The sequence below is a fragment of the Rousettus aegyptiacus genome, unplaced genomic scaffold (genome assembly GCF_014176215.1).
Source record: "Rousettus aegyptiacus isolate mRouAeg1 unplaced genomic scaffold, mRouAeg1.p scaffold_m13_p_13, whole genome shotgun sequence".
Lineage (NCBI taxonomy): Eukaryota > Metazoa > Chordata > Mammalia > Chiroptera > Pteropodidae > Rousettus > Rousettus aegyptiacus.
In genome coordinates, this window is record NW_023416288.1 from 43,294,218 (window position 1) to 43,306,570 (window position 12,353).

General features: G+C 45.1%; 1 protein-coding gene across 2 annotated transcripts in view; it reads right to left on the minus strand.

Annotated features, from left to right (window-relative positions):
• The window catches only part of DOCK4 (dedicator of cytokinesis 4), a 282,383-nt gene that overhangs the window by 64,875 nt on the left and 205,155 nt on the right, over window positions 1–12,353 (minus strand). For both annotated transcript variants that reach the window (XM_036230498.1, XM_036230496.1), the window contains exon 26: window positions 8,335–8,433. In XM_036230498.1, the coding sequence (XP_036086391.1) occupies window positions 8,335–8,433 (99 nt within the window). The remainder of the gene's footprint in view (window positions 1–8,334; window positions 8,434–12,353) is intronic.

Genomic DNA, 12,353 nt, shown 5'->3' on the forward strand with positions numbered 1-12,353 from the left:
CGCACGCACAGGCACTCGTGTACACACACACACACACACACACACACACACACACACCCGCTGTGGCCACCATTCCTCAAGCAGAGACAGAGAAGAAAGGGGACATCCTTCAGGCCTTGACCCGGAGGGGCTCATCGCCCGTCCCGTTCTCGGCACCCGCTCGGCACGCCGCCCTTCCCACGTGGGCCCTGTCCTTTCTCTTTCTCACGCACAGCGAATATGACTTTTCATTTCTTTACACGAGCTCTAAAAATTTAGGCTTTAGAAATAAAATGGAAAGCTAGCAATGGAAGATAGGCAGGCAAATTTATTCTCTTTCTTCTTCTACCACGTCCTAAACGTCCGAACTCTCCAACTCGAGAGAACTGCATGGGGACCTGGGCCAGTTCTGCTTTCTTTTAGGGGGTGTCAGAATTTAGAAAGTTATGTGCATTGAAAAGCATCTCAAGCAAAAACCCATGTTCTTAGAGGGTGTCCTGAAGATGCAGCACTGACTAACGGAATAGAGGCGGGGTCGTCGGATACAAGTGTGCACATGAGAATGTGTGCTAAGCTCGGCCCGGTGACAAGTGCGCAGAAGCCATGAGCGTGTGAACGTCTTCTTTTATTTTTAAAATTTATTTTTCAATTACGGTTGAGTGTCAAGTTCTTCTTCACAGAGATGCCATCCTGGGGGGAAGTGCTATTTACTAAGATGTCATCTTCAACCAGATCACCTGGATGCACTTGTGGCAAGAAGTTATTATTGTCAGATATGGAAATACCTCTGCTAAGAACATGGCAAGAGACGGGACCCGGGACGCTACGGGCTCGTTATACTATCCTCCAAAAGGAAAAAGGAATCAAGCAGACACATGATGAGCGAAAATGGAGTTTGTCCTACTCAAAAAAGATGGGCTCGATCTAGCTTTGATTGTGCTTGGAACACTTAAATGTTTTTTGTAACCTTAAGTGCTTCTAGGAAAATACCTAACGAATTGATTGAAGGCAACAGTATGGTGTTACTTAAAAATAAAAAATAAAAAATAAATTTAAAAAAAAAAACCTCAAAACACAGGAGTTTTATTTATCAAACCCAACAACACATTATGTTAAATGCGTAAACTGCTAAAGTATAAGATTATGGTTGTCACTCAAATCATCGGAAGATAGAGTTCGAAGCTGAAACACTGAGCTCCATGTGGTAGCGCACGCATGTGTGTGCGTGTGTGTGTGCGCACGCACGTGTTAACACACTCTAACGGCTCTGATCGAGCCCGTAAATATTTTGACAAGAACTCATTTCCGGTTCCTTGGCATCGACACACACACGCTGCTGTGTGTGCACCAGGTGGGGATGTGGTCCCCTCGCAAAGGCCGGGCGGACCCTGCAGTGTCTCAGAGTCCCCAGGGAGCTTCCCAAACGCATTCTGCTGCGGGTCAGAGAGTCTGGGGAGACACCGCACAGCCTGGCCCTTCCCCCCAGGGCAGGTAAAGCTGAGAGGCCCTTTTGCATGTGTTTCTAGAATTTATTCTCAACATTGTTCAGTTGATTCTTTTTAGTTTCCCAGGTATGAAGATATGTAACCCCTGAGAAAGCATTTACCTTTCAGAGTTATACCCCTCCTCAGTTTCCTACCGTGTTGCGTTTGCTGAGATAGATGTTAAAGAAAAACCATGAAAGTCAGGAGTCAGTTGTTTTTCAGTCTATGATTAGTTAGGAATGGTTTAAATCAGCTCCGCAGTACTGAGGTTTCATCTTTGCTCCTCAAACAGTATTGGAAACTGGAGGGAGTCCCTTTAGCGGTGGTGCACGTTTATGTGTGCATGTGCGTATGCATGTGTGTGCATGTGTGTGCGTGTGTATGCATGCATATGGATGTGTGTGCAGGTGTGTGCACGTTGTGTTGTGTGTGCATGTGTGCGCATGCAGTATGTGTGTGTGCATGTGTGTGCATGTGTGTGCGTGTGTGTATGCATGCATATGGATGTGTGTGCAGGTGTGTGCACGTTGTGTTGTGTGTGCATGTGTGCGCATGCAGTATGCATGTATGGATGTGCATGCATGTGTAGATGTGTGCATGCATGTGTGTGCAGGTGTGTGTGCAGGTGCATGTATGTGTATTGTGTGTGTGCATGCATGTGTGTGTGCATGTGGATGTGTGGATGTGTGTATGCATGTGCATGTGTGTGTATGTATGGATGTGTATGCATATGTGGATGTGTGTGTATGCACGTGCGTGCATGTGTGTGCATGTGCATGTGTGTATGCATGTGTGTGGATGTGTGTGCACATGTGTGGATGTGTGTGCGCGTGCATGTGTGGATATGTGTGCATGTGTGTCTGCACGTGTGTGGATGTGCATGTGTGTGGATGTGTGTGCATGTGTTTGTGCAGGCGTATGCATGTGTGTTGCGTGTGTGCATGCGTGTGCATGTGTGCGCGTGTGTGTGCAGAGGCGGGGGCAGCGTGCTGTCAGCTGCGCACGGGAAACATGGCTGAAAGAACTGGCTGCAGGCGGCTACCCGTCCATCTACGGGCGAGCACTGGCGGTTCTTTCGTCACGCTGGGGATGGAGGCCTGGTTAGTGCAGGTGTAGGAGTCTCCTGTTCCCTTTTATCTCACGGAATAAAAGGTGTGGCAGCCAGTGGCACTGGGCCAGCGCCCACGGAGCGACGTAGCTCCGTATCCACCCGAGAAAACTTTCCGGCCTCTCATGCTTTTCTAATGCATCCACTTGAGCTGCATGTACCAACCCCATTCACCTGTAGAAACCTTACAATGAAAATAAGAGAACGTTGTACTGAACGTCAGAAAACCTAGATGTTAATCACGGCTCTGCAAGTGGCTGGCTCGATGACTGGCCATTTATTTAACCTCTGTGGCTCCGAGCCCCCAACTTAGAAAATGTGGGGGCTTCGAGTTCCCTTTTAGTTATAGAAGATTTTTAAAAAGTGAACATGATCATTTATCTACTCACAACAATTTTCCTTTTCTCTAACCTGGGGGGTAACGTTTCAGCAGACGGGAGCGCAAACGCGTTCCGCCGCAGTACTTCCATTTAATCTCGTTCAGCAAGTTCGTCCCATCGATTGCCGTGGAACGGCTCTCATTTCAAACTCACTCCTAGCATCTACAGCACGAAGACCTGAACGCTAGATTCTTCGACGTTCCCTTCCCTCCCTTTCCTACTCCAGCGGTACTTCCTTGTCTGTCCTCTTTAAGTACCTTCCGGTTTGTACACGTAACGATAACTAAGCAACCAATTCTTTCTGTAACTAAAAAAAAAAAAAAAAAAAAAAAAGTGCATTGCTATAATAACATTCCTGTTTGGATAACACAGAAAAATAAGTATTTCACGTGCCACCATTTTAAAACCGGCGGCCAGGGGCAGTTTCTTTTGTGATTTGTTTACTTCAAATAGCACGACATGGTAATTTAAACTGCACTGCTGGTTCGTATTCAAATAAAGATTCAAAATAAAAAAAAAAAAACAGGGAGCTGCTACTTTACAGAAACACTTTTTCTGCAGAGTCAAGTGAGAAATTTCACGTGAAAACCTTAACAAAAGATAACATCCCATATTCAAAGAGAAAAGAAAGAGCGGAGCAATCATCGTGATTTTAGAAACGATCACTAACGTTCACCCGTAAGCCCTGGGCACTTCACAATGTGCCGAGCACTGTGTTAGGTGCTGGGCACACCTAGCAGGTAAGACACACCCGTCCATTTATCATGCGAGAACACAGACGGCGCGTGTGCCGTGCACACCACGGGGAGCCAAGCGTGATTTCTGCCCCCGTGGAGCGCACCCTTTGGTGGGAGAGGTGTCCATCTAAACAGCACACGGATGGTGCATGCACTACGGGCTGGGACACGTCTGAGCCGGGCATTCCATGCAGAGGGAAGAGCCCCCGGCAGGCTCGGAGGCCAGAGGGGACGAGGGGCGCACAGACGCAGGCGGTGGCAAGAGGTGGAGCGGAAAGAAACGGGGATGAATGACAGACGGGTAAATAGATAAGTAGATGATTGATGACGGACAGACAGACGGACAGAACGAAAGGAAGGAAGGAAGGAAGGAAGGAAGGAAGGAAGGAAGGAAGGAAGGAAGGAAGGAAGGAAGGAAGGGCCAAAGCTAACGAAATAAATGAGACATAAATAAATAGAGACCAAGCGAAAATAAATAGTAAATAAAAGATAAATACACTGTGCGTGGTAAGCAGTTGGGAAATTTATCCTGAGCGCGACGTGGGGACACTGGGGGGTTAATGCAGATATGGGCGAGGATCAGATCTGTGTTTTACAAGGATTTTCTGACAGTGGCGTATAAAGAACTGTGTCGTGTTTACACAATACCACGACATCAGATGGAAATCGGGTCCATCGGTGCGGAAGGAGGAATTCTGAGACCCTGAAGCCTGAGATAAGAGGTCCAGAAAGGGAAGCAGGTGGACAGACTGGCCACGGTCCCCTGTCAAGAGCAATGACAAGACAGGGCACTTCTTCCAAGGACACGTTTCCTTTACTGATGGCTTAGATTACAGCCAAATGTTATGTAACAAATTCGCCACAAATTTCAAATGTGTAACATCCTTGAGACTGGGTTTAAATTCAATTAAAGGGTGTAAATCATTATCACACTGAAATTCATATCCTTAAAAATTGAATGTTTAAGTACATTATGCAAAAATAACTCCTAAATAGTCTTTAATCTTTGAGAGCTCTAGGACTATTTTTCTGTAATAAAATAAAGACTATAAGTCAAAATAATTGTATGGAAAAAAAATTGGCTTAGGAAGCGAGCAGACACTTATTAAGAGGGCTGACTCATCCAACGAAGATTTAGTGTTCCCGGCTCTGTGCTCAGGACACAGTGGCACGGTGTCCACAGCCATGGGGGATACAGGGAAACAATTGCGGCATCACGATGCGCCGCTCTGCGCGATCGCGGGGTGGGGGTGGGCGGGGACTGTCGTCTGCGAGGCTTCATGAGGAACGTGATACCTGGGCTGGACTTCAGAGCACGAGCTTAAAGCAGGAGAGGAATTAATGAACGGGAGCGCAAATTAGGTGAGGATGGAACGGACATTGGAAGTAGACAAAAAAAAAAAAAAAGAACGAATTGGAGGATTTAAATGTATATATGGTACACTTAAATACGTTATGTCTACCATATATCACATACATAAAGTTTGTTAGCAATGCAGAGACATTTTAAGTGGCTGGAGAGACAGGTTTTTGGAAGAGGGTAGAAGGCAGGAAGATGGAAGGCGACCGGGCGGGGGCTGGACTTCGGCCGTGGGTAACGTGAAGTCCCCAGACCTCGAAGGTGGCCAGAGACTTGACCGCATGTGATCTGTGGAAGTCCGGCCCAGCCGCGGGAGACAACGGAAGGCTGTGATCAGGGGCACACAGCGTCCGGAACACGGGGGACTTGCATGCGTCAAAGCGCGATCCCACACTTCTACATGAAGAGTCACAATCACAAAGGCGAGGCGGCCCATGGCTCTCCACATACACAAAACGCCAGGGATGTGGACGAAACTCTCGCCCGCGGGGCCAGGTGGGTGTATAATAAAACATTATTGACTACAGGAAGGAGGAAAAAACCCTAATCACTTCTTAGTTTTTGCTTTTGTTCGCTTCTAAAATAATGACCGTTCCAGAGAAGGAAAGAATTCAACAATGCAGAGTAGCTGCCCTCGGGTCCTGGCCCCCGCTCCTTTCTGCTGAGACGTGACTCACACTTAAGGGCCTGAGTGGAGAATAAGGGGCACATTGTTCAAAGTCATTAGGAAGCCACTCCAACAGTCGCCCCGGAGACGGCCAGCGCCTCCCACAAGAACGGAGTTAAAACACCTCCAGTCTTAGCAGGAACTTGAGCACTACAGACTTTCAAAACTCATTTTGACTTGGAGAACTACTGGGAAATGCCAGGCCGAATCTGTCTCCGAACCGTTAAGGAAAAAAGCAGGGACACTCGGAATCAGGAACAACAAAAACGTCGAGTCGGACATCTTGACGTGCAGTGCCAGTGCCGATCAGGGCTTGAAACGTGCACGTCCCACGGTGCCGCGGCTCCGCTGCCAGGAATCCCCTCTGCGGCAACGAGGGTGCAAAGCCACAGAGACCTGTGCATGCGGACAAACGTTCCCCGCGACACCCTCTCCAGAGTGAAGCTCAGGGGCCTCCGAATGCCCAGCGGGAGGGGAACGATGCAATTACAGAGCATCGTGTAACGGCACTCAGGAGCATGAATGGTGTACTGGGCTACATAATACCCATAATACAGCGTTGTGCCAAAAAAAAGTGCAATCTATACGAATAGTATGATTCCATTAAAAATGTGTATAGAGCACAGAAAATAGTCCACGAGGACACACCCCTCTGGGGTAACAGTATCTCCTGGGGATTAGAATACGTGTGTGTGGGAGGGGAGGGGGACATAGAGCTCAGTTTATGATTTTAAACCAGTAGGGTTATGTGCGACTTTTAGTGTCTAATCCCGTTATGCTATAATTTTCTATTTATATCACTCTGCTCTTCCTTACTGATAGTTCCTTTATTTATTCCATTTCTAACCCCCGGCTGACACTTCCCCCAGGGAGTTTGCTCTTGCCGTGAGTCTGGGTTGACGGGGAGTCCGGGATGCTCCCCGGCTCGGCGCGCTTCCCCGGGGGGTGGCCCCTCGCGGCGTCGACGCCCATGACCTGAGTCCTCCCCCGGCGGGCACTGGCCTTTCTGTCCCTGGTCACCTCACGGCAGCGGCAGCGCCAGGGCCGCCTGCATCGCTTCGTCTACCCTTCCTGAAGGGCGCGTGAAGTAACATTAAACAGTTTCCCTGGCCCGGAGGCACCGTCAGCCGTGAAGAGGGGAACGCGTGACCGTGACGTGCTGCGAGGCCGACGGCAACGAGGAAACGCCACGCGGACCACGCTACTCACGACGCCCCCTGCTGCACCATCGCTCGAGTGAACATTAAAGCATGAAACTCGCGACCTACATTAAATTAATCACGTTTCTTTTTCGATTTATGCTTTTCTATTTTTTTTTTAAATTCCAAGGCTCTGTGAAAACATGTAGACTTTTCCTATGTGAACTTTTGAAATACCAAGTCATAGACTTCTTAAGTAAAACCGAATGGTTCCTCAAATGTGTTAAGTATTCAACATCTGACTCAGGTTAATAACCGATTATTTTCCTTTTCAACCACGTGGATGTCCATCTGCAGAGTAAGTAAGTTCTAATGCCTTTTATCCATTTTTCGTTCCAAACTCAAGAATGAATGTAAGCATGAAAAACATGACATTTTCAGGCTTGGGAATATGCCAATCAACTGACTACCCAAAGATTACATCCGCCTAAATCTATTCTTTGTTTCATATGACTCAGCTTATCAACTGATTCTTGGAGCAGTTGATAAGCTGAGTCATATGAAATAAGATGCTTCTGAGATCAAACACCATCTTCTAGGCAGTTAAAAGTCAAAGATAAGTGATCCTGATGCACTACCTATATTTGAACAATCTGCACGTTTCCGCTCGGGCACCGTGAGGCTCCCGGTCACGCAACTGTACCGTGGGGCTGCGCCCGCCCCCTTTCCACACCCCACACCCCACACCCCAGCATCTCAGTGACCCTTCCACTACGAGGACTGACGTATGACGTCATCTGCAAAACTGCAGAGATGGAAGAGAAGTCAAAGTAAATAAGGACAGGTGACAGGTCACTTCTCCGACCGAGGACGATTAACTTCCACGCATTTGGTGAACACTGTGAAGGAAGCATTAAAGTTCCCTAAATCTCAGCAAAGGCAGGATATTTATAAACTTGGCATCGATATTTTTTAGTTAACGCCAGCGTGGCAGATTAGCACAGCGTATCGATTAGACCACAGCTGATCAAGAACGGTAAATATGACCTGCCTCCCTGGTCCAAACGCTGTAGCCAGAACTTCTCACTGTGGTTTTAGAGGAATGAAATCAGCTGATATAGTTCTATATAGTCCCTGACCCTCCATTAAGGTAATACTTCCAAGTCCACTCACCTAGAGTTAGTCTATTTGCCTTGGTCTCATAAGTGTTGTTATTCTGTTTCTGGTTTATTGCACTGTGATGACAGGTGTTTTAAACCCTATATTCTTGTCCAAAATAAGAGTTGATGACTTTGCTTGAGTACAGAAATCTCAAAGAGACAATACAGATGAGCAGATGTGTGGATGAAGCTGAGGAAAAATAGCTTAGAACTTAATGGACACAGCAAGGCAACCGTGAAGGACGAGCTGAACAATGATGATCACAACCAGAGATGCTACAAAGACAGATTCGAAAAACCTTTTTTTAAATGTCACTTACCTTTAGTTCTTCCTTTGTATTGAAACTATCAAGAAGCTGTTGATAATGTCTATCTGTCATTTGTCGTAATAGGGACAGGAGACAAGCAACGAACTCCCCCTAATTAAAAACAAAACAAAACAAAAAAGCATATTTTTTAAGGACATAGAGAACATCAGTAACTTACTTTGAACTGCCCTCAAACAGCGCGCATGCACACACACACACGCGCGCACACACACACACACACACGCACGCACACACACGCACACACACGCACACATACCACACACACACACACACCACATGCACACACAGAGCCATGATCCAAATTCACCCTGTGACGTCTTCTTCGTCTAAAGTAACCGTATATCTCAGTCCAAATTTCTCCCTGAGAGGACTATCATTACCTTGGCATACACGCATTTTTAAATTTAGAGAGGGTTATTTCACCTGGGTGAAAGCTTTTCACCAGCGAGGTTAACGCCACACCTGGAGAGCAGGCCAGGCAGTGAGGCTCCCCACTCCTCGTTGAGCATCTCCTGTGCCTCCATTCACTGTATCGTTTGAGCCTCATGTCAACATGATGAGATGGGGGTATGAGACTTGTTTAGGGAAGGTAAAATGCATGTTCAGTGGGCTAAAAAGCTGGCCCACGGTCACATAAGCAGAAATCGGCAGAGTGGGATTTATCCCTCAGTCTTCCTGAGCAAAGTGTTTCCTGTCCCTCCACGCTCTGTTTTTGAATTCACGTGATCTTCTCTAGCTCGGCTTACCGAGTGTGAGGTGCACCTGCTAACAGCAGGGTGTACAGAAAGCCATACGCTGTACAGACTCGTTTCAATCTCCACTTAAAAATAATTTAAATGCAATTTTTTGTGCTCAAACGCTATATAACTGACTCCTACAAGATCCAAATCTTAAAAATTAATACTGGAAAAGGAAAACATGTAGAGCATCCTAGATTTGGAACACCTATAGCATTGCTATCACTTGCATTTTCCGATGAATTTCTATTTTAAATCGTTTAGAACGCGACCTTTTTTGCTCAGCAAAGAATGTATCTGCTCTTAATTACATTTAGACAATGTTAACTACATTTAAAACAATATAAGCACAAGTGATGCAGTCAGTGTTAACTAACTATAAATTTATAGAAACGCAGTTTAATTGGGAATTGGTTTCTTTGCATTTATAGGGGAAGAGACTGTAGGCTCACATATAAAATTAGAGACTAAAAGCCTTGAGAAGTGGGATTTCCCAACGGCTAGGTCAGGAAAGTCCGACACATCCCCAGCGGCTGCCGAGGGAGGCCGAGGGGCATATTACTTTATTAAAGAACAAAGAAACCCTTGATATTTAACATAAGCCACGGAAAATTTAAGGGCACAAGTATTACTATTTTAGAGCACGCTTATAAGGAAGCAATGGAAGAAATCGGGGTAGAAGAAGTAATTGAAAACAATTTCAGATTCTTTTAAAACTATACACCTATGTAGCAAAGATTTTCGACAAACCTGAAGCACAGAAGTCATAAAAAAAGTCATACCAAGGCACATTATAATAAAATTGCTTAGAGCCGATAATAAAGAGAAAATCCCAAAAAGAGAGGAAAAGTACATTGTATACTAAGGAACAAATACAAGATGAAAGATTTCTCACTGGAAACGACACAAGCTAGAAGACAGTGGAGGAAAATCTTTAGAATACTTAAAGAAAAAAAAACTATCAACTAATAATTTGTTACCCAGCAAAATTATCTTTTGAAAGCAAAGACAAAATAAAGACTTTTCAGCTATCCTGAAGCTTAAACATTTTACTGCTTCTATTCAACATTATACGAAGGTTCTAGCCATTGCAATAAACAAGAAATAAGAAGATATATGGATTGGAAAGGAAATTTTTAAAAACTGCCTTTATTCACAGACAACATATTCGTGCACACAGATAACGCTACGGAATCTACAATGAGCTATTAAAACTACTTAAGTGAGTTAATCTATGTCCCGGGATACAAGATCGATGGACCAGCATTAATTTTCTACATTTTTGGAAATGAACAATCAGACGTTGAAATTTAAAATGATTATCAGGTGCATGTCTCACAAGAGCCCTGCTGAGTGGACACTATTAACTTTACGGTGAGATCCGTCAAGGTTGAGATATAAATCCCAGGTCGGAAAACGGGGGCCGGGGTGTGAACCCAGGTCTCTCTGGCTCATCCTCCTACTTCTCAGACTGACTGGATTTTACTTGGGAGATACACCTGAGTTCTGGAGGAACTGTTCAAGTATAAATAGGCAGATAAGAATCTGTCAGAGTCAATGACTAATATAACATCTATAATGTCTCAACTCGAAAATGCAAATCTAGTTGGTAGAAACTTTTATTTTTCCTTCTCTTAGTTTTCTGCATCCTATCTTCATCAGCTCTGATACAATCACTAGAATAATATTCCTAAAATGTTTATTTCGACATACCTTGTGAACAGTGAAATACCTTGCAGTTGGAATAAAGACATATTATTTGTAATAATTAGAGAAAGTATTCAAAAGTGCATATACTTTCATTGTCTCTACAGTCAGTGCACCAAGGAGAAAACCTCTTTGAATGCAGGGTATCGAGTATTTACATCTGTCGCATCTGAGTTAGGCCCGCTGCAGACAACTTAGCATCCCGATGTCTAACCCCGGCGCACTTACGATCTGGTGCCAACCCCAACATCTACTCTACAATGCGATTTATTCGCTTCCTCTGTTTAGAGGTCCAGGCACCTTTAACATGGTGAAGAGGCCTAGACGTCCAAGATTTTACTGATGTAGTTTTCATCCACAATGTACTTTTCTTTGAAGAGATTTTGTGTCTGTAGGAAACACCTAGACTCCTATTTTGTTAAAAATAAAAAATATATATTATTGGCCAATATTAACTTAGTTTTAATGTGGGAAATTTTTAGATACAAATCACCTTCAAAACACCATGTGCTACCATGGCTGACATCTGTTTTACGTACAGACTAAGCATAATGGGGGTGTGTCTACCAATATCTATAAATAAGATATTAGATGCCTACAACAAGTCTTCAATTATACATACACGCGATTTTTTCCAGGAATTCCTTACATAGTTCTCCTGCATTTTTTCCCTCCCCGAACCACAAGCCCGGAGTGCACCAGAACTTGAGACAAGCCTGAGTCACCTGCATCACACCTGGTGGGTAACAGAATTCAGTGCAGAGAAGCCCTGATCCGCTGTCAGGTGCTCCAGAGTCCAATTAGCTGAGACTCCCAACGAATGGCCATATGTCTACTTTATAAAAGCTGCTTCCATGTACAATTAGATTTTTGAAAGGAACTGATTACAATGGTGCTTTTCCCCGCCTCCAGCTAGAGGGAGCATTTTAAAGTTCAAAGAACAGTTGGTAAAAGAACAAAAAATACAACCCTTATAAAAATAAGGCTGCCATCATCTGGAATGACGGTGCAGCGGAAGCCCGTCCTCCGGTCGGAGTCGCTGGAGGCAGGGTGACAGCCAGGGCACTTAGAACAGAAATACTTTACCGTGACATGCGGTGCAAACTGCTTTTACTGTGGGCACTTTTCTAGAAAGACTGAGAAGCGGCCGATGTGGGACCGCACAGGCAGCACCCTGTCCTCGGTGAGAAGAGGGGGAGGAAATCGGGCAGGTCTTCCATGCCCAGAGGGACCTGACTCTGTGATTGTGCAGAGTACATTTCGCACCGCGGAACTTTTAGAACCACCACGACCCAATCACTTCCGCAGGGATAATCACATCGCTGTGGCTACCGTGGCTACCACGGCTGCTGAAACTTATCGGTATCGTTTAAACATTTTTACCGGTTGGATGAAACCCTTGCATGAACTTTGAGATAAGTACAATTATTATCATTTTTTTTTTCTATTTTAAAGACAAAGCAACAGAAGCTTAGAGATGTGAGGTCACTTGCCCAAGTAGCAGAATGGGATAAACGCTAGGTCTGTCTCCGTACTCACAAAAAACGTCTTAAAGTATAAAGTCAG